The sequence below is a fragment of the Mesoplodon mirus genome (genome assembly GCF_964341445.2).
Source record: "Mesoplodon mirus genome assembly, chromosome: 5".
Classification (NCBI taxonomy): domain Eukaryota; kingdom Metazoa; phylum Chordata; class Mammalia; order Artiodactyla; family Ziphiidae; genus Mesoplodon; species Mesoplodon mirus.
In genome coordinates, this window is record NC_138980.1 from 91292313 (window position 1) to 91316157 (window position 23845).

The window sequence follows — 23845 nt, forward strand, 5'->3', positions numbered from 1 at the left end:
CATGAGTAGAAAGAAAACATACAAAATATGTAATCAAATTCCCACACTGACAAAATTTTCACTGTAACTAGCCAAATCCTTTATTTTATTCCTAATATTTAGTGAGCAGAGGCTAAATTTTTTGTATAATTTGTTAAAATAACAAGACAGATCCTACAAACTTAATTGTTTAAGGTAGAATATTTACTTTAGTGAAACCAACATTTACTACGTTAAATTCATCTTAGAAACAGAAATTTTACCATTAAAATGAATTCTGGGGCTTCCCTGGTGGCACAGTGATTGAGGGCACGCGTGCTGACGCAGGGGACACGGGTTCGTGCCCCGGTCCGGGAAGATCCCACATACCGCAGAGCGGCTGGGTCCGTGAGCCATGGCCACTGAGCCTGTGCATCTGGAGCCTGTGCTCCACAACGGGAGAGGCCACAACAGTGAGAGGCCCACGTACCGCAAAAAAAAAAAAAAAAAAAAAAAGAATTCTGCTTATAAAAGCATTTATTGTTACGGAACTTAACCTTCGTCATTTAGGTAAAAATACAACTTATCCATACATACCTCTTTCACTTTACCAGAATCAATAACAAAGACAACGTCATTGACTGTGATGCTGGTTTCAGCAATATTGGTGGAAAGGATCTGCAATAGGATATTATGTTATCGTTAATATGAAAGCAAAACCAATGACTAATAAAATGGAAAAAAGAAGATTTTATGAAGCTTACTATTTTTCGAACACCTGCAGGTGGGTTTTTTAATATCTTCTTTTGATCGGATGTTTGCATATTTGAATGAAGCATAAAGACTTGGTACCTGTCGGCAATTAAGAGAAAATATACTGTGGTACCTAACTGTTATTTAATGCAATAAATATAAAGCTTTAGCTTTTACCTATGAGTATTGTCAGCGAACCGCTTGTCATCAAACAGGATGCGATCCCTCAGACCAACAATTTCATCATATCCAGGAAGGAAAATCAATATTGCACCTTGAAGAAGAATGACTTTTTTTTAAACATTAAATCTCTTTGTAAAACCAGAATCAATCAAAACAACTAGCTAAAATGAACTACATCATGTGTTTTCAAGTACTGATAAACTCGAATACTTATAAGATGACACGAGATTATTTGTGCATTATTATCAATAAAATTGTATAAAAATTTGTACACACACAAAATACTAAATTTAAGTCAAAGAATATATTTTTGCTTCAGTTCTTTTACACAATACTTATTTACCAGAATCACAACTATGGCAGATATTGTATAGAAGATGCATGATCAAATCCAAGTCTACTTTTTCATCATCAAAACTATGGTGATAAGCTTTCAGAAGCTCTCTGTCTTCTGCACTGAGATCACTCCCGTTTGTTTGAACCAAAGAACTTTCATCTAAATTTCCAAATTCCAATGAAGCACTAGAAAAGAAAAACACAGACCAAGTCAAATTTCATTAAAAAGAGTAACCCTTAAAGGCCAATGATTCCCATTATGTCCATGTTCAAATTTTCAATATACTCTAAAGAGGGTAAGTGACAATTAATACTCTAACTATAATGTAATTCATATTTTGGCTTCAAGTATATTATTCAAAGTAAAATTTGGCAATAAGTGTTTTTAAAAAAACTCTATCTGAAGACATTTCTCCAAAGGAAATATACAAACAGCCAATAAGCACATGAAAATACATTCAACATCATTAGTCATGAGAGAAATGAAATTCAAACCACAATGAGATACCACTTCACACCCACTAGGATGACTATAATAAAAAAGACAGATAATAAGTGTGAGAGAGGGTGTGAAGAAATATTGTGGAAATATTGGAAACCTATATTCCTATATTGGAAATTGGAACCCTAATACACTGCTAGTGGGAATGTAAAATGGTGCAACCACTTTGGAAAACAATGTGGCAGATCCTCGAAACTGTTAAACATAGTGTTACCATATGGCCCAGCAGTTAGACTCCTAGGTATATAGACAAGAAGAAATGAAAATATATGTCCACATAAAAATCTGTATACAAATGTTTATACCAGTACTATTCATAACATCCCCAAAGTGTAAACAACCTAAATGTTCATCAATTGATGAATGGACAGACAAACTGTGGTCTATCCATAGAATGGAATATTACTCAGTCATTAAAAAGATGCTACAACATGTACAAACCTTGAAAACACTATGCTAAATGAAAGAACCAACCACAGAAGATCACATACTATATGATTCCATTTATATGAAATGTCCAGAACAGATAAATCTATAGAAATGGGAAGTAGATGAGTGGTTGCCTAGGGCTGCTAAAGTTGGGGGAAACTAGAAGTGACCTCTAATGAGCATAGATTTGTTTTTGGGGTGATGAAAATGTTCTCGGAATTGGCTGTGGTGATGACTGCATAACTCTTTGAACATACGTACTAAGTGGATTATACACTTAAGTAGGTGAATTATATGGTATGTGAATTTTATCTCAATAAAACTTAAAAAAACACAAACTTTTGGTCATCATTTACATTTTCTTAATAGGTTGTTTCTAATTGTTCATTATTATAAACAATATTCTGGAGAATAGTTCATATATAAAACAAAAACACTCTACAGGTATCAGCTTAAAATGACTACTAACTCAGTTATCCTGTACTAAAAGCAGGTTGATTATGCTATTTCCCGAAAGCCAAAATCAGTAGAAATTACTGAAATAACCCCCTTGCTTCTTCATCCTGTATGTGAAAATATAAAACTGCCATCACTAGTAATTATCAATATGATTTCTAGAAAGTTCAGTTAAAGCCCAATCTTTCTTAAAGAGCTTAGCAGAAAAATAACATAAGACTGCTTTCAGGGACTTCCCTGGTGGTGCAGTGGTTAAGAATCCGCCTGCCAATGCAGGGGACATGGGTTCAAGCCCTGATCTGGGAAGATCCCACATGCCACAGAGCAACTAAGCCTGTGCGCCACAACTACTGAGCCTGCGCTCTAGAGCCCATGAGCCACAACTACTGAGCACACGAGCCACAACTACTGAAGCCCACACGCCTATAGCCTGTGCTCCGCAACAAAGATAAGCCACGGCGATGAGGAGCCCGTGCATCGCAACAAAGAATAGCCCCCGCTCGCCGCAACTAGAGAAAGCCCATGTGCAGCAACAAAGACCCAATGCAGCCAAAAATAAATAAATAAATATTTTGTTTTAAAAAAAGACTGCTTTCAATAGGAAAAATATGAAACTTCTGCAACATTATAATTGTAGTATTTAAAATTTTTAAATCCAATTTAAAACATTCCAAGTTTTTTGTTTTCTTATTTTTACCAGGTAAATTAAGGAGGTATTATGTTCTTTGTTTAATGCTATAAACTTTAGATATCAAGTATCAATAATCCAGCAAACATAATAAATTTAATTTAAATATTTTAAATTTATAGTTGACAACATCATGATCTGTGGAATAAAAAGAAAGCTGACTTAGCCAGGATAATTAAAATATTATCCAGATAACTGTTTTACATGGTAATCTGTAGTACGTATTGAGCTACACCAAACACCGTAACAATATCTGGAACATTCGAAGTGTTAGCATTAAAAGGATTGCAAGTTCTGGTGCTATTAATGAAATGATAATAAAACCCACCACACCAGAATTAGCATTTGGATCTGCCAAGACTTTGAGACTCCACATTATCATTTAATGAAATTAAAATGATAAAACTAATTTCATATTTCAAATGTTTACTTCATCTAATATCTGACACTTCATCTATAGACTTAAATACAAAAACCCAAGTCAAATAAAACATTTTATATGTTCTTGAATAATAGATGTTTTAATATATTTTAACTTCATACTCTTATTATTTTTTTGACAGTCTTATAGGTTGAAAAGAGATAAAAGCTATCAATGTACTGTAAAATACATTTCCTTTAAATTTCTTTTAAATATATTTTTTCTTTAAATGTCTAACCTAAACTCTATATAAATATCAAAATTTATCTAAAATAATTATCCAAAAGAAGAATTATAATAGTTTCATAGGATTTTGAAAGTATTGCCTCTTTTTTTTAAATCAAAGTAATACATGTACATAGTGTTAATAAACAACGGTTTTATAGAAGTTATAACAAAAACCCCTCTCCACTCCTAGTCACACTGCCTAGGACCTTTTTCAATTCTTTTAGCCATTTCTTTTGGTATTTATTGCCGTATTTCTAAGCAACAGGCATCTTCTGCTATTTATTGATTTAACAATTTAGTAATTATCTGTGAATCTCCAGTTAATGAAAAATGAGGTCACCACCCCCACCCCCATATAGTTTCCACACACACAAACCCATACAATTTTCGTTAAATCTGCATTCAGCTTTACTTTGCTACATAAACATTATTTACCCCTGAGCTAAATAGTAAACTATGATTACACTCCCTTTCTTCTGTAAATTTTTGGTTTTCCTTGAGTAATTACTGTCTAATTTCTATTTGCTTAGTTTTCTGTGTACTTAGCACTAATTCTTCCCAAAGTGTCCAACAAATTCATAAAATCTTTTTAATATGATCAAAACCATCAGGTAATCCTTTTTACCCCAGAGGGAACTTCCTCCTGGAGCTCTCTATCTTCTGTTTCAATGAGACTAGGCCTACTGGGCAGCTGTCATAGTAACAGCCCTGTACACCAACATACTAAGCATTTCTTTCACCTATCTCCTGTGCTGGATCTACTCTGTTCTTCTCTGTTTTACTTCACTTCCTCATTTTTGTAGGACACATTCTCTAACAGCTTTCTCATAAAAAAATACATAGGAAATAAATTTTCCTATCCTTTTTCTACTATTTTCTATTTTTTTGTCTTTTTTTCTACTCCATCAGCAATTTTTTTCAACTTTATCTTGCAACCCTTCTGAATTATTTTTCTGCTATCATATTTTAATTTTCAAGGGCTCTTTCTTGTTTATTCATTCTTTCAAAAATAATCACTGAACATCTATATCCAGACACTGTCCCTGAACAAAGGAGACAAGGAGCTTACTAAATTCCACTGGAGAGAAGAGACAGACAATAAACCAATAAATACAGTAAATAAGTAAATTATATAGTGTATTAGAGGATGGTAGGTCCTATGGACAAAAGAAAAAGTAGAACAGGTTAAAGAGGATCAACTGTGGGGGGAGGCAGATTGCAACAGATAGGTAAATTTGGGTAGCCCTCATGAAGATGAAATTTGAACAAAGATTTGTGTTCTGTTCCTTTTTTTTTTTTTAAGCACACTGTTTTCTGGTTCATGAATATTATTTTCTATTACTATTTTTGAAGTTTTCTTCTGGTCACTGATGCTCAGTTTTATTCAACTTCTTGGGGTTTTTTGTTGTTACTGTTTATTTGATGTTTGAGTGCTTTTTCCACTCAAATGCCTGGTGATCAATCATTGGCAGTTTGTTTATTTTTAAAGAGTAAAGCACAAAAACCTCCATGTGTACAAGTGGGGAAAATTGAGTTATCTGGTTGAAAGATGGTCATTTCATTGAAGGAATACCATACCTCTTAAAGTTCTAAATCTTTTCTATAGGCTTGGTGTTTTTCCAGGAAGGAATTCTCAAGTTTTCTGCCAAAGAACATAAGCATCAAACAGGAAAAGGTGATAGGGACAGCAGGGGAAGGGAGTGGATGGTATCTCAACTTTTAGTCTTTAAGTAGACTTTCACTGAAACCCCTTTTCTGTTTGATACCTTACTCCCACTCTCCCACTGTACCTGGTCACCCCAAGTCCAAACTCTAAATGGTTTAATTTTTCAATAAACTTCCTACATCCTGCTACAGTGGGAAAGAGATATCACCTGAGGGCAGGGGAGAAGGGAATCTGAAATTCCAAATACTCCTCATAGAGAATTTCAACTAACTCTGTTATTTTTTTAGCCCTTTCTTTCATTGCTTCATTCAGAAGTAGTTGAATGAGCCTCTAAGAAGTTCAAAGCTAAAATGAGGTTGTTTCTCATTGGCACTTCCCTCTTTAGGCACTCAGGCTTCAGCTTTCTTAGCTTTGCTAAGTCAAACATCAGTAATCCATTAGCCATATATCATCCAAAATTTACTAACATCTTTCATCAGTTGCCATATCCTCTTCCATTCTCTTTGACTTTGTTAGTTTACACATTTTATACTCCTTCCTTACCATTTTAGGTTTTCGGGAAATGCAGAGAGACAAATACCATGTTTAACTGGAAATTCCCCTTCTTCTTTTTTAAGATAAAATAAAAAATAAAATAAATACTATAATACAGTGGATCTTACTAACAACCTACAAAATAACTGAAAGCTGTTATTAGAAAAACTCCTTAGAACTACAAAAAAAAATCTGGATAAGAGACTATAAATAGCCTTCATTTGTCGCATTCTATGATTTATATGGCTAAGTTTTTTAAAAAGGAGTCAGGAGTAATTAAAAATAGTATAAAATGTTACCTGTAAGATTCTAGAAGATCCACAATTTCAGTCTGCCCAAAGTGTTTAGCCCAATCTAAAGCCATCCTGCCAAAATTCAAAGATATCGAATTAAGAAAGAGAAATAATATTCTCAAAATTATAAAACTAGTTACTCAAATTTATTCATTCACCCATTAAAGTAGAGGTGTATGAGCAATTATTACAAATAACTTTTAATATAAAGACATATAAGAAATCAAAAAAGATATATGTAGTTATACAAAGATATACAAAGAATGAATGCAATTTAAAATTACCAGCCATTTGATGCTTTAATATGAACATTGGCTCCCATACTAATTAACTGTTCTACTTGACTTGAAAAACCTCGTCCTGCAGCAATCATCAAAGCTGTTGCACTGGTTTCACTATGTCTGTAATCCACTAAAAGAAGGAAAAGATACATAAATGTTACATTTCCAAATTACTTTGGAAAATCATTTTAATTTTCTTGAATGTTACGAGAATTAACCTGGGACTTGCTCCTTTACCTAAGTATATAACAGCATTGTATAACCTTTAACTCAGTTGATCCAAGAAGATCCGATACTGATGTGTCCTTAGTATAAGCAGGATGAAATAGGTACTATCAGTTGGAAGGCAGGAGAAGGAAAGATAGTTGTTAATTAAAACAGAAAAGGAAAGCTACTAACTTTGTAGAATCCTTAAGTAATCTTCCTAAATCTAGATATTGCCTTGACCAAATGATAAGATATAATTAAAGAAGAATTAAAAAGTTAATTTTCATCAGTATCTGGTAATGAATGCTTAAAAGGGCAAATGAAAAGTTCAAAATGATTTTTTGAGGTCCTTTTGTTTTGCTTTTATTACCCCATCATGCCAGGTTCTTATTTTCTTAGATGCTTAATGAGAATAACACTGGCAGGAAGTTTACTTCCCATAAAACCCCTCCATGAGAAAAAAATTAAACTTTTATTGAATTCAAATTCCTTCTTAGAATATATTTCAAGCAATGCAACATACTATAATTACTGAGAACTAATTTTCATAAATTACAAAATTACAAAATTTCAGAAAGAAATCACCACTGAAAAAAAACCTCTGTAGTAAAATTTAAGATAATTACAAAAGGAAAAATTTAATTTTCCATATATACCTAATTATCCTCATTATTTAACAACCCTCTAAAACATGGTATCTGTTATTAATATAAGCCAACGGTTCTTAAGGTGGGGAGAGGGACCTATGGAGAGAATTACTTCAGGCTTTTTATTTCTGAAAACACAGATAGCTATGCGTTACTCCTAGATTAAGATTCAGTAGGTCTGGGATGGCCAGGAACATGCATTATTACAGAGATCTGCAAAGATTATGATTTGTACTCACTACATGCGAATTATTGTTTCAACGGAATATTCAATTAGGGGTATGGATAAGTGTGGGAGTTTGAAAACATCCAAAAATTCTTTAATACTCTTCCCTTCAAGGGGTGGAGCCTAATTCCCTTCTCCTTGAGTGTGAGTTGGACTAAGTGACTCATTCTAACAAATAGAATAAAGTGGAAAAGATGGTGCGCAACTTTGGAGACTAGGTCATGAAAGGTACCTATAGCTTCCTGCTTGCCTTTTCTTCTCTTCTGAATCACACACTCTGGGAGAAGCCAGCTGCCACACTCTGGGAAGAATAAGGCAATCCTATGGAGAGGTCCAGATGGCAAAGAACTGAGGCCTTCAGCCAATAACCAGAGACAAACTGAAGCCTCTAGCCAACAGCCATGTGAGTGAGCCTTCTTGGAAGCAGATCCTCCAGCCCCAGTAAACCTTAAGATGACTGAACCCCTGCCAACAGCTTAACTACTATTCCATGAGTGACTAGGAACCAGAACCACTCAGTTAAGCCACTCCCAGATTCTTGACTCTCAGAAACTATGTGAAATAATAGATGTTTTAGGTTGCTAAGTTTGGGAATCATTTGTTATGCAGCAATAGATGATTAGCATCCGGTGTTCCATAGAATGCCTAGTCTTACTAAACCAGCTAATTACTACCTGGTTATACAAGATCACAGAGGGAAATTGATATGATTAAAAAAAAAATCTACCAAGCCCAAGGCTTCCTGGATCACATGAAGTATTTTCAACTCTGGTGCCAATTAAGAGTTGAGATTTTAGAAGAGAAATATAAACATGGGAAGTAAATTACTGTTCATAGAGATACCATAACATTTTAGTTTACTACATACACATGGCCTAAGACATTAGAATACTGGGCTCCGGAAAATGTCCAATAAATCTATAAAGGAGAGGGACCTGGATGGTCATAATGGATGACCATTATCAAAGTAATAGTCTAGTACTCTCTAAAGAAATATCTAGGAAGAGGGTCAAAGATAATACAAAAATACTTTAAAATGTTTCATAAATATTTTAAAGCAACATGTCTCAGAGTTCAAATTTCCTAACTTATGGATAGAAACCTAAATGAACTAGGCACTGGGCCATATGAGTATTTGTGGGGATCACGTTCCAAGCACAGAAAACAACAAAAGCAAAGGCCCAAAGATGGGAGTGGGCCAGCATATATGAAGAGCAAGAAGACAAGAGTGGCTAAAGCACAGTGAACAAGGAAAATAGTAGAAAATGAGATAAAAAAGACTGTCAGAGACTAAATCAGGGAAAGAACTTTGATTTTTATTCAAAGTGTAATTGAAAGCCATGGGACAGCTAAGAGAAGAGAAGTGGCATGATCCAATTTCCTTGTCAAAAGGATCAATCTGATTGTTCTCTGGAGAACAGACTAATAACATAAGAATAGAAGCAGTTAATAGTCCACTGTAATAGTTCAGGAAAGAAACGTTGGCTTTGACTAGGATGGCAGCAGTAGAGGAAGTAAAACATGTGAGATTCAGGATTTATTTAGAAGGTAAAACTAACAAGATTTGCTAATGGATTATATGTGGGGTATGAGAGCAAAGTCAAAGATGATTTTATATTTTGTTGCCTTAGCAACTAGGTGAATGGTAGTACCCTAGAGTTAGATTCAGTGTGCCTGGGATGGCCAGGCACATACATTTTTAAAGAGGTCTACAACTGATAATGATCACTAAGGGAACACTAAGGAAAAAGCAGGTTGAGAGGGAGGTAGAGAAACAGAGAATCAAGTTGTTTGGGGAATATCTAATTTTAGTCCCCTAACAGACTTCCAACTGGAGATGTCAACTGGTGAGGTATATTGAAGTGAGGGGGGAGTTCAGGATTGGAGACGTAAAATTAGGAGTCATTTTAAATAAATATTTAAAGCTTCCACTAGATGAGATCCATCTAAGGAGTAAATGTAAATAGAAGGAAGGTCTGAGGATTGAGGCCTGGGACATTCCATATTCAGAGGTCAAGAAAAAGAAAAAAATCCTGCCAAGGAAACCAAGACACACCAGCCAGGGAGATGAGAAGAAAATAAATCAAGTATGGAATATCAGAAGTTAACTGAAGAACATGTTTCAAGAAAGGAGTGATCAAGTATAGTAATAATAATGCTGAGAAGTTCAAGTGAGTGGATAAACTACTTGACATCTAAATCCCTTCCAGGACTGACCTTTTATTATCATCATTCTACCTTTTGCCTAAAAGCCTTCAGGGTCCTAAAACTCACCCGATTGCCAATATCCATTATAACCAACTAACGAAATCAGAATAAATCATTAGTGAAAATAGGTCATGTGACATAACGCAGGTACATGTGAATCAGAACTTGAACCTATATAACAAAAGGTATACTAAAATTTTCCATTTATTGAATGAATAATCTACAGCAAAAGTCATTAACATTTTTCCCGTTTTGAAATAACAAATCTCTTTGAAAACCCAAGATACTCCAGGGGTAAGGGTGATGCATAGCGGGGAGTGTATTTATGTCACAAATTTTATACACATAAAAATACTTTTGCATATAACTGTCATATATTCACAGACCCCATGAAACTATTCTGGAGACATTAGGTTAAGAGTCCCTGATTTAATACAATACTTATTTATTCTACTATGCTAATAAGAAGATCCTGATTTGTACACTTGAAATAGTACTCCAAAAGAACAAAATATTGGTTGTGAACAAAAAGTGAATTTTGAATTTTATGAATTAAGCTACACTTCTATCATAATAAATAACTTCAAGAGTAATAAAAAAAACTTAAATAAATTATACTTACCACTAACATTTTCAGTTAAAATAAGGTGAAAGACCTGAGCAAAGGCATCAACATCTTTACGCAGCCATATGTCAGAAAGACAAGCATCCATTTCCTTTATTAACCATGGTTCAAGGCAATTCACATCTTTTTCTGCCTTTAAAAAGAAGCAAAGATTATAAATTACTTAACAGCTTAACCTTTGCTTGCAAAGAACATGAGATGGCCACAACGGCCACAAGAACTACTAACCATTCGGTATTACAGCAAAGGCTTTGACATAAAAGTTTCTCATCTCATCACAAACATAATTACTCACAATATTGTATCTTGTTTTCACATTCATCTTTTATCTGAGAATGAGCCTGTCAACAAAGGAGTACGATACAGTCACAATATTAACTGTGCTTCTGACAGAATGTTGCTAAATGCACCTGTATATCAGTGGTCTTATGTCCCAACTGCACAACAGAGGATACATCACCTGGAGCTTTTCAACACTGAAGCCATGTCCCACCCCAGAGCAAGTACTTCAGAATCTCTGGGATGGAGGCCAGATTCCACAGGACTTTAAAAGTTCCTTAGGGGATGCTACTGTGCAGCCAGGCTTAAGAATCACTAATTTAGGGACTTCCCTGGTGGCACAGTGGTTAAGAATCAGCCTGCCAACGCAGGGGACACGGGTTCGAGCCCTGGTCTGGGAAGATCCCACAAGCCATGGAGCAACTAAGCCCGTGCGCCACAACTACTGAGCCGGTGCTCTGGAGCCCACGAGCCATAACAACTGAGCCCGCGTGCCACAACTACTGAAGCCCGCACACCTAGAGCCCGTGCTCCACAACAAAGAGAAGCCACCACAATGAGAAGCCCGCGCACCACAAAACAAAGAGTAGCCCCCACTCGCCGCAACTAGAGAAAGCCCACACACAGCAATGAAGACCCAACGCAGCCAAAAATAAACAAATAATTTAAAGAAAAAAAGAATCACTAATTTAAATGGTCAAAATGCTGTTCACTGAACCAAATGGATGTTCCCTGCACTAAATAACAATTTTTAAACATTCTTTACAAGTACACATTCTTTAAAACTATAGTTCATTTGGATGCATCAGAACTTTAAACACTGGAAGAAAACTGCAAGCATATCTGCATTACGTAGCTTCTCATGCTCAAAAGGGTTTAATTCTTTTTCTAAAAAGTGCATAGTCCCAGACATCTCACTAATCACCAATGCCTTTTTAAGAATTCTAAACCAGAATCAAAAGACCAGAAGGGACCTAGGAAATCCAATGGTTCCAGTTTTCAAACAGACTCCAAGGAATCCAAAGTAGCAGAAGCCCCACTTAGGGGTGGGGATGGAGAGTGATGGATGAGCAGGCAGGATTTCTACAAAATATTTCATTTGTAAAAGATATTGTGGCAAAATAGAAGGGAGAAAATCAGAAGAGAAAAAGAAACTGAGGTCTATAGTGGGTAATTGATTTTACAGAGTCACATGGCTTTGTGGTAGAAACATCAGTCTTGATTACTTGCCCTAATACCAACAGGCTTTTCTCAGTTTTTTCCTAACTTAGCTTATCTTGCATTGCTTAGCTCATAGGTTCTTAAACTTCTGAGATGATAAAATATCTAGCAATAATAATGTATGTATATATACATAATATCTACAACTATTTTCTTCACAAAATTTATAGAAAATATTGAAATAATTTTAACTCAGAATGAAACAATAAAAGATGTTGCATTGGGCTTCCCTGGTGGCGCAGTGGTTGAGAGTCCGCCTGCTGATGCAGGGGACACGGGTTCGTGCCCCGGTCCGGGAGGATCCCACATGCCGCGGAGCGGCTGGGCCCGTGAGGCATGGCCACTGGGCCTGCGCGTCCAGAGCCTGTGCTCCGCAATGGGAGAAGCCACAACAGTGAGAGGCCCGCGTACCGCAAAAAAAAAAAGATGTTGCATTACTTGAAAAAAAAGTGTGTAGAAAATTATTCTGAAAAATGTGTTGTAGTCCAACATAAACTAAGGCAATTATTCCTTAATAATGTAATAAAAAATATAATCTCATAAAATGTTCTTTAAATTACACAAGTTTCACTCAAAATAGCAGTGTGAAACCACTGAGGTCTTACCAACTGACTGAAGACGGCATCACCATCATCCAATAAATCAAATTCTTCAGTTACATTTGGGACAGCTCTCTGTCTCTGAGATTCAGGCTTGAAAGTATTCTCTTGAGCTGAGTACCATTCTGTAAGTGTGGTTTGTTGTCTTTCTTCTAAATTAATTACCAAAGAAAATAAGTAGATAAATTCTTTGCTTTTTGAAATATATTTCTTTGTTTTAAAAAAATTAAGTGAATCTGAGAATACCTAAAAGTTGGCCTTATTTTAAAGTTACTTTAAAAAAATTAATATTTTTTATTAATTTTTTATTAATATTTTTATATTAATTAGGAACATTCAATAAAATGTGTTATGCTGAACCAAAAGGAGACATGAAACTGCTTTATAAAACCTCATTTATTCATCTACTAGTAAGAAGTTTACTTCTGAATAAGGACATAATTTAATGAACAGTATTTTAGCCATATAACAAATACTGTTAAAATCAATGACTAATATTAATATAGCGCTTTGTAGAAAATCATTTATTGAATTTGAGACACAAGTTATATTCAATTTTCATCTTCAAAAGTTTTGAGAACCAGAAGTTTTATAATTTACACATTAGTGATTCAGCACTGCACTGTGACACAGGCAATGCTAATTGCTTTTTTCAAGTGAAGAATCCAAAGAAGTTAAGATTATTTGTCCAAGGTTATACTAACTAAACAAAGGAATCAAAGCTTGAAGCCAAGTCTTCCAGCATGAATAATGTAGTTAAAAGTAAGCAAAAGGAACTTAACCTTAATTCAAAAGCTGAGATATAGTATAAATCATAAGAGATGTATTAATAGGCAAGTAATGTTAAATTCAAAGTACTGATGCAATTCATAACAATATCAAGATTTGAAAAACTCAACAATTATACCAAAGATGAGCCTGTTATTACTCATATGCTACTCTTTTCACTTCCTCACCCACTCCCCACTCCCACTCTATAACATATGCTGGGGACAGCCAGCACAAATCTTCTGCCTCCTTAAAACAGTGGTTGAATATTTGGATACAGACACACTCAGCGTCCTCAACTCTGACATCCCCTTTCAATTCCTCTCTATAGATTATAACTTCTGGACATAAACCAGAATGTAGAACATCCATATGGGACAGTATTCTAATATAATATTCTACAACTATACGCAGAGAGAAATATTTTCAAGTATCCTTGTATCTGCATAGTATAAGACTGGAGTACTCCAAAAAGTCAATATCAATAGTAATTTTCTTTTATATTTGTTTGATAAAAAGCTTACCTCGTTGTTTTTCCTTTTTGTATTTTAACATTTCTTTGTTTGTGTATCCAGTAGTTCTTAAAATGTCTTCCAGAAACATTTCTTTTACTTCAAATGGTCTTCCCTGTACTAAATAGGAATTTTTTTAAACAGTCAATTTGCATCTTAGAGATAATTCACATAAAAACATGAGATTCTCAAATTAATAATTCTGAATATTAATCCAAAGGCAATTCCATAGGTCAAGTGATCCTCATATTGTCCTTTAAATATAACTCTGATCTATATTTTAGACAACTGTTCATTTGCATGTTTTTTTCCAGTGTTTACTAAATACTTGATTGTTTGGCATCATGCTAGGCACTAGGAATATAAATGGTAAGCAGAAACAGAGTTCCTCCTGATCTCTTGAAGCTTGAAGCTTGTAATCTAGCAGGGGAATCTGACATTAATCCAATAATCCAAAACATCAGTGTAAAAATAAAGTTGTAAAAAGTCCTATGAGAGAGAAGTACAAGATACCATGACAGTACATAATAGGGGAATTTGAAGGAATCAAGAAAAGCATCCTCACTGAGAAAAATGAGAACCAAGAGAAGGGGGTAAACAAAATACCTAAGCTACGCAGAGAGGAAAGAGTATACTACGAAGAAAAAAAACAGTATGTACAAAGCCCCTATGGTGGGAAAGAGTATGATGTTCTCAAGGAACTAAAAGGCCAAGCTAGTTGGAACATGATGTGAAGAGGGGTGTGAAGAAGGGATTGTAGTTCAAGATGAGGCAGAAGAAATAGATAAGTCTTATTAAGGGTTTAGGTCTTTATTCTGAGGTAAAGGTTGTTCAAAGTTTCAAGCTCATGAGAGTATTTAACATCATCAAAATTCCACTTCAGAAATCTGGCTGAAAATTCCACGTTGGCTGCAACATGGGGAATGGATTTAAAAGAAAGCAGAGTGGATGAAACAGACCAGGTAGGAGCAATTACAATAGTTCACGCTGAAGAGGACAATAACCTGAACAAGATTGGTGATAGTAAAAATGGAAGGAGACAGACAGACTCTAGATAGATGGGAAGTAAAATCCACAGAACTCAGCATTAGATTGGGTATGGATACCCAAGAATGATAAGGAAGTGTCAACCACAGTTCTTGAACGTCTGGCTTACAAAACTCAATGGATGATGTTGCCATTTTCTGAGGCTGACAAGGAAAGCTAAAAGAAAAACAGGTTGGCCTGTGGGAGCCGGGGTTTGGTTTTAGACATGTCAAATGTTAGGTGCCAAAATGACCTTCAATTAGCAGATGCATAAATTTTATGTGCCTTACCACCCAGTAATATTATGAGCAAAAAGACTTACAGGTTTATGACTTAGGTGATTAGGTCAATGGTATGATTAACCAAAACAGGCAACACAAGAGAAGCAGATTTTTTAGAAAGGATTAAGTATTCAGTTTGGGCGTATTAGAGGTGAACTGCTTATAAGCAACCAAGTCCAAAGCTCTGGAGAACAGTTTGAACTGGGAAATAAAGATTCAAGAGTCATCAGTGCAAGAGAAAGTAGAAGCCAAGGGCAAGAATGAGATCTTCCAGGAAAACTAACTGTGCACCCCCAGTACCTAGTAGAGAACAGCATAGAGCAGGAAAGAGAGAAAAAGCAAAGAAATCAAAGAAGGAAGGGAAGGGAAAGGGGATGGGGAAGGGCAGGGAAGGGCGGGGAAGGGAAGGGAGGAAGAGAAAAAAAATGGAACATGGGAAAAATCCTCAAAAATATCAATATTTAAGCACCATGCAAAAGAAGAGAAGCCCACAGAGGAGACTAAGAAAGTACAGGCTGTAATACAGAATGAGACTTAGGAGGTAGTTCTGGCAAATAAATTATGGGATACGAGCATTTCACAAAAAAAGGGTAACAATTATGAGAAACACTACAGAAAATATAAGTAAGATTATTATGTAAAATTAAATCAGTCTCAAAACAATACTGGTAAGAATGCACAAATGAATAGCCCCATAAACTGCAGAAATGTGAATCATTTCAGCCTTTTGAAAAAGTAAAATGGCAAAACCATCTTACTGTTAAAATTAAAAATAGATACATTCTTTAACTCAACAATTTCACTTTCAGGAATCTATCCTTAGAAATAAGAGCACCAGTATATAAGAATATATGTAGAAGGATGCTCATAACAACGATGTTTATAGTAGGGGAAAGGGAGAATCCAGGACCAATCTAATGTCCAAATATTAAGAAATGGTTAAATAAATCATGGTACATTCATATTAGGAAATATAAAAGCAGTTCTTCAATATAATGAACTACATCTAGAGCTTCTAAACTGGAGAACTGTTCATGATATACTGTCATATGAATAAAGCAAATTGTAAAACACTGTATATGGCACATGCCCATTTATGTAAAAACCATTTTCTATAAACCCAATATATATGTATATAATTACGTATGTTGTATGAGCATGGACAAGGTGAGACAGGATATACACAAGGCTTCAACATCAAGTAATCTCAGGGAAGAAAAGATATGAAATGAAAAGAAGACAGGTGATTGTGAACTTCTTCCCTGAATGTTTGTACTATTTCACTGAGGTAAACACATAAAACTTTTTCAATTTTTGAGGAAGAAATCAATAATTTTTTTAAAGATTGGTGGAAAAAACAGATTTGATTAAAGGATAAGGACAAAAGTTAAGTGGCAACACATTTAGAAGTACATGGGAAGTAAACACGGGCATAAAGACTACTCTTTGGAAGAGTCTAGCAATAAAGACAAAGCTATAGGACAGAATTTAAAGGGGAATACAAAATAAAGCATATCTCCTTTTAAGACTAGAGATCAGGCTCACTACACAATACCAAAGAGTTGTAGATGGAAAAGGAGAGGATGAAAATATATAGAGATGACTGATTAAGCATATCTCAGAGAAAACATAAACGGATGCTCTATACATCAGAACATTCCCCAATTTCTATTATAATAAATAAAGTCAAGCCAAAAAAGTATTCTTTCATAAAAATTCTAGAAGAAATCTGACAGTTTAACTTACTGTATGTCACTGGACAACTCCCAAAATATCTCATAAAAAGATTTACATCTAAGGCAGCACTAGAAAGAATTAGTTTCAAAGTTGGGTGCTTCTGCAACAAATCTCTTAACTTTGTAAGTAAAAAATCACTAAATCGATCCCTTTCGTGTACTTCATCCTGCAGTAAACAAAAACAAAACCATGGAACAGTTAAAACATAAAAATAACTAAAGTCTTTAAAATTATGGAGCTGCTGGGTTTCACACTAATTCAAGTTAAATGTGGACACAGCCAATTACTGAAAATTTTGTATTATGGACAATTTAGAAATAATCAGACATTAACGACCTACTGTGGGTAACAAAACACTGCCCTTTTTCCCACAAAAACTACAATAAATGCTGAATTAGTGGAGTCTAATTTAATGTAATTTTAATAAATACAAAATCTATTTTAATATGCTTCTGTTAGCATCAGGACCAGGTGCATCCTGTGGTTTGAATGCACAGAACTAATAAGTTTCCAAAAGCTGCCCTATCACAAGCTTATAAAACTTAATCTAAGTTTTCTGACACAAACTGGATAAAAGCTTAGAATTCTTTAATAAGGTGGTAATTCATCTACTTGTTTCATCAGCAGCTAGTTAATTTAGCAGCTTAACCATGAAGCTAAATGACTTTAAGGTATGCCTCTAAGATCTGGAAGAGAAATCAGATGACTAAGCACAGAGAAAAAAGAAAACTTTCACCATTCTGGAGAACTCTTAAAATACATGTGCCATTTTCATATATAAAAAGCACTTTTTAAAAAACTATCTACTTATTTTTTTCTCACTCATAAAACCTGATGGTAAGAATATCTTTATTTAATATAAAATATTTATTTCTAACAATTATGGACAATAAAAAGTAACTTGAGGGACTTCCCTGGTGGTCCAGTTGTAAAGAATCCACCTTACAACGCAAGGGACACGGTTCGATCCCTGGTCAGGGAACTAAGATCCCACATGCCGCAGGGCAACTAAGCCCGCATGCCACAACTACTGAGCTCCTGCGCCTCAACTAGAGCCCACGTGCTCTGGAACCTGCATGCCACAACTACAGAGCCCACATGCCCTGGAGCCTGCACGCCACAACTAGAGGAGAGAAAACCTGCAGGCCACAACTAGAGAGAAGCCTGCTCCACAACGAAAGATCCTGCATGTCTCAACGAAGATCCCGCATACTGCAACTAAGACCCTAAGACCCGATGCAGCCAAAAATAAATAAAATAAATAAATAATAAATCTTTAAAAATAAAAATAAAAGTTAAAAAAAAGTAACTTGATTAGAATAGCCGTTTTAAAAAAACTGGTTCTCATATCCTATTCTAAAAATTTAATTAGATATTTAAATTTAAATATTCTTACCACAATAATATGTGTCACAGTTGACAATGAACTATCTCCTCCCATCAGAGTACGAAGCAGTACCCCATTGGTGCAAAATGTCAGAAGTGTCTTTGGAGAAACCCTTTTTAAAAAATCAAAATAAAGTTCACAATTACAAATCTTTTATGTAATTAAAACAAGGTCATATATTAAATGCTAGTGTCCTTTGTACTTTAATAAGTGTTACTAATATAACAGTGTACTAGTACATATGCTTTATTAGCAAAGTTATATGAAATATGTATTTTGTGCCTGATAATCTCACAAGTTTATTATTACTAACAATCTTTTATGAATTTAGTAATTGTTTCGTTAAAGAACTTAACTAGATTTTTTTAAAGATCCTAAACATTTTTTACTTGGGGGAAAAAAGTATATCATAAATGAGATTAGCTTTTTGAATCACTATATCCAAATACCTGTGAGCAAAGAAATGGTACTGCTTCTCAAGAAGGTACTACCAGCACTACTACTACTACTACTAATAATCAATTCAGTCACTAACTTTTACTGAGCGCTTACTATAAACTTCACATCAAACCTATGCTCTAGGTGCTTTCATTAGCCCCATTTTATAGATGAGGAAACTAAGACTCAAAGAGGTGAAATAACTTTATCATGAAACTATGAAACAGGATTTCTATCTACGGCCCAAACTCTTTTTCAAGCTATTTATTTATTCAAAACCTCACTAAGTTTAGACATGAGCTCAATGGCCTATTATAAACTTACTTGGAGCAAAATGACCATCTAACTTTTCAACTAACACATGCTCTATATTTAATGAAATATAAATATTTAGTCTTTTCTGAGAATGATAAAAAGCTACAGGTGAATTGTCTTTACCTGCTTTCTAAACGGATCTGATACCCAATTGTCTGACCAATCCTTTCTCTTCTCTCTGCAGCAACTCTTTCAGCCACAGCAATAGCTGCTAATCGTCTTGGTTGAGTACAAAATATACGGCAGGGGATACCATTTTTAAAGCAATCATCTAAAAGGAACTGAGGAATCTGAAACAAATTTTAAAGTACTATAAGACAACATAATTGTATATCCAGAAAATCCATGTCAATCAACTGAAAAACCATCAGAACTAAAAAAAGTTATGTAACATATCCAAACATAAAATAATCATAAAACCAACAACTTTCATGTAACTGCTAATAATCAGCTAAAAAATGTAATTTAAAAAGATCTTGTTCACAATAGAACTAAAACTAAAACACTTAAAAACAAAATTATAAAGAAATAGTTAAGGTTTACATGAAAAAGATTATAAAACACTACTGAAAAACCAAGATTATAAAACACTACTGAAAAACATAAAAGACAGGAATATACTAGAAAAATATGACATATTCCTGGATAGGAATAATCAGTATTGCAAAAATGTCAGTTCTCCCCAAGTTATCCTATAAAGTCAATGAAACAACAATCAAAATTCCATTGGAATTTTTTAAATAGTGAAAAATATAAAGAAACCAGAAAGAGCCTAATACCAGGATTGCAGACACTTTTCTATAATTAAATTTAAACAGGTCAGAAAGATTTAAAATAAAAAGTAAAAGTCTTCCCCACCCATACCACTACCAATAGTCCTCTCCATGAAAGTAACTACTGTTAAGTTTCTTATAAACTGTTCTAGAGAAAAAAAAGTTTATACAACTTAAATTATTTGTGTATATAAACAGGTTTTTATTCACACAAAGTCATTATTATACTTAATGTTTGTAATTTGCAGATGTCACTTAATAACATATCATATCTACCTAATCCATTTTAATAGCTGCACATTCCATCTTATGGATGTGCTATAATTTAACAAATATGACTATACATTAAGTAATTTCCAGCTTGTTTAGGCTTGTTATTTTTGATGCTATTGCTTACTATTAAAAAGAATGCTGCAGTGAACATCTATCTTCACATACTTATGCAAAGACAAATATATGTGGAGTCAAAGAGTATATAAATTTAAATTTTTATAGAAAAATTATCAATCTGCTCTTCAAAACAATTTATACTTTTACCAACAGAGCAGAAGATGCTGTTTTCCCAACACCTATGCAAATGTTGGATTTCATCAATTTTTAAATTTCAGCCAATCTAGTAGTTGAAAAATATAATTATTGTTTTGATTTCATTTCTTTAACTATGAGTGAAAAGGACATCTTTTCATGCATGTCTTACCCTCCGGGATTTTTAAAAACTTGACCAGTTCATTCGGAAGCATAAATGCAAACAAACTGCTAAGAAATATCTAAAAAGAGAAGCTAATAATAAAGCGGAACATTATGCTACATACTGTAAAACTACAAAATGCAAAAAATGAGACCTTGGTGTAGGAACAGATAATTAAAAATACATAACAAAAATTCCAGAAATATACCCAGGTACTATAGAAATTTAGTATTTGATCAGAAGTAGTATCTCAGGGCTTCCCTGGTGGCGCAGTGGTTGAGAGTCCACCTGCCGATGCGGGGGACACGGGTTCGTGCCCCGGTCCGGGAGGATCCCACATGCCGCGGAGCAGCTAGGCCCGTGAGCCATGGCCGCTGAGCCTGTGTGTCTGGAGCCTGTGCTCCGCAACGGGAGAGGCCACAGCAGTGAGAGGCCCGCGTACCGCAAAAAAAAAAAAGTAGTATCTCAATACATGCACCCCAATGTTCACAGCAGCACTATTTACAATAGCCAAGACATGAAAGCAACCTAAGTGTCCATCAACAGATGAATGGATAAAGATGTGGTGGGTATATATATATATATATACACACACACATATATGTACACAATGGAATATTACTCAACCATAAAAAAGACTGAAATGTTGCCATTTGCAGCAATATGGATGGACCTAGAGAATATCATACTAAGTAAGTCAGACAGAGAAAGACAAATATTATATGATATCACTCATATGTGGAATCTAAAATATAATACAAATGAGTCTATTTACAAAACAGAAACAGACTCAAAGACATAGAAAACAAGCATATGGTTACCAAAGGGAAAAGGGAAGGAGGGATAAGTTAGGAGTATGGGATCAATAGATACACACTACATAAAATAGATAAGCAACAAGGATTTACTATATAACACAGGGAACAATATTCGATATCTTGTAATAACCTATTATGAAAAATAATCTGAAAATAATTATGTTATATATATATATAACTGAATCACTTTGCTGTATACCTGAAACTAACACAATATTGTAAATCAACTATACTTCAATTTTTAAAAAGTAGTATCTTAAAATCGGGGGAAGGGATTATTAAATGAAAATTATATTGGAACACTAGATACTAACATAAGGAAAAAAGTTAGATTCCTACCTGATATGACACAATAAAATAAACTCCAGATGGATTTTTTAAACTACAAATATAAAAGTATTAGAATAAAATATTTGTAGGAAAATGTTTTTTAATCTTGGGGTAGAAAGTGATTTTCTGAGCATGGCATGAAGCCCTAAGAAAAGACTGACAGATTTGACTAATAAAAATGTAAAACTACTAATCAAGATACCATAAGCAAAGCTTAAAAAGCAACCAAAAAATTGGGAGAAATTGTTTTTAAGATATCTAACGCATAACAGCCATGTATCCATAATGTACAAAGCACTATTAAAAATAAATCCAAAATGATTAAACCTAAAGAAAAATAAGATATAAATAAGTAACTCACAGAATATAAATAGATAATAAGCAAACGAAAAGATACTCAATTAAGAATCAGAGAAATGCAAATTAAAACATTATTTTTTGCTTATCAGATTGATAAAGGTAAAAAATAAATTATATCCATTGTTGCCTAAGTTTTAGAGAAATGAGAACTTTCAACACATTCAGTACTATTTTAATACGATAACTCTTTTTTGAATTAACAGACAGTAACTAGTTAATCTAGCTACTAAAATTTTAAATGCAATATTTTTGATCCAGCATTTCCACTTCTAGGAATGTATCCCATTAAAACATTCCCACAAATTAGAAAAGAAATATTAGGATGCAATATAATAAAGCAAGTACAGAGTAAGACTCCTTCTCTGCCACTTCCTAGTTATGTGAATTTGGGCAGATTAACATCTGTAAGTTTTAGTTTTTATTCCACATCTGTAAAAAGGATAATAACAAGCTTACATATCTTGGGTTAATAAGAGGTTTAATTAAGATAACTGTCGTAAAACTTCAGCACGCAGTAAACAGTCATTTATTTTATCACTGTTATTACAAAAATGCTCAGGAATGCTACTCAATTGTTTAAAAAATGAGGTCTATCGCTAGGTACTGACACAGAAAAATATCCAATATCTATTAAGTGAAAAAAGCAAGATGCTAAGCATATACATATTATCCCATGTTTGTTTTAAAAATAATCTATGTCAATACTGTAAAGAGAACAAAAACAAAACAAACAATCCCCCGAAAAACCCAGAAACATATACTCCAAGTTTCTAACAATAAACCAGGGAAAGAGGAGGGTGGCAAGAGAACTAGAAATCTTTCACTTTCTATAATATTTTCTATAATGTTTGAATTTTATATAATGAACATGAATAATGAATATGAACATTCAAAAGGCAAATAGGGGCTTCCCTGGTGGCGCAGTGGTTGAGAGTCCGCCTGCCAATGCAGGGGACATGGGTTCGTGCCCCGGTCCGGGAAGATCCCACATGTCACGGAGTGGCTGGGACCGTGAGCCATGGCTGCTGAGCCTGCGCGTCTGGAGCCCGTGCTCCGCAACAGGAGAGGCCACAACAGTGAGAGGCCCACGTACCGCAAAAAAAAAAAAAAAAAAAAAAAAAAAAGGCAAATAACTTCCTAATGCTACCAAAGGAAAGATGAAAATGGCTAATGATATTAACTTCAAACTGTCATATTTGTATTTCATAGGACAGGAACATTAGTAATTTTACTTGAACTCCTTGAACAAGATACAATTATTTCTTAGGTTTAAACCCATTTAGATTAATAGTTTCTTTTGAAAAGCAAAGAGAATAATATTTAATTCCTAACTAAATTCTCCAGATCTTTTCATACCTAGTAAAATGATACACATAATTGTGAAAATAGACATCCATAATCCCAGTATACAAATACCCTTAGGAAGAACACTCAAATAATTTAAATAAAACCATATTTGTTATATTTTATCAAAACTTTCATAATCTCTATTTGATATAATTAAAATGGCTACAATTAACATCAACTGGCAAAACTTTCTAATATTAAAACAATTATAACAATCTAAGACATCTGAACAGATTCTTTGGCATGACTCCATGGAATTTCACTTAATCATAATCATGTTGAAGAAAAATCTTATACATTGTCTTCATATAAAAATTTCATCACG

At 34.2% G+C, this 23845-nt stretch overlaps 1 protein-coding gene across 2 annotated transcripts in view; it reads right to left on the reverse strand.

Annotated features, from left to right (window-relative positions):
* YTHDC2 (YTH N6-methyladenosine RNA binding protein C2) overlaps nucleotides 1-23845 on the reverse strand; it is a 71029-nt gene that overhangs the window by 35526 nt on the left and 11658 nt on the right. For both annotated transcript variants that reach the window (XM_082621907.1, XM_082621906.1), the window contains exons 5-16: nucleotides 19328-19494; nucleotides 18461-18563; nucleotides 17074-17230; nucleotides 14033-14140; nucleotides 12747-12892; nucleotides 10639-10774; nucleotides 6732-6858; nucleotides 6454-6519; nucleotides 1238-1416; nucleotides 889-985; nucleotides 723-810; nucleotides 556-636 (exon numbers count right to left, since the gene is read on the reverse strand). In XM_082621907.1, the coding sequence (XP_082478033.1) occupies nucleotides 556-636; nucleotides 723-810; nucleotides 889-985; nucleotides 1238-1416; nucleotides 6454-6519; nucleotides 6732-6858; nucleotides 10639-10774; nucleotides 12747-12892; nucleotides 14033-14140; nucleotides 17074-17230; nucleotides 18461-18563; nucleotides 19328-19494 (1455 nt within the window). The remainder of the gene's footprint in view (nucleotides 1-555; nucleotides 637-722; nucleotides 811-888; nucleotides 986-1237; nucleotides 1417-6453; nucleotides 6520-6731; nucleotides 6859-10638; nucleotides 10775-12746; nucleotides 12893-14032; nucleotides 14141-17073; nucleotides 17231-18460; nucleotides 18564-19327; nucleotides 19495-23845) is intronic.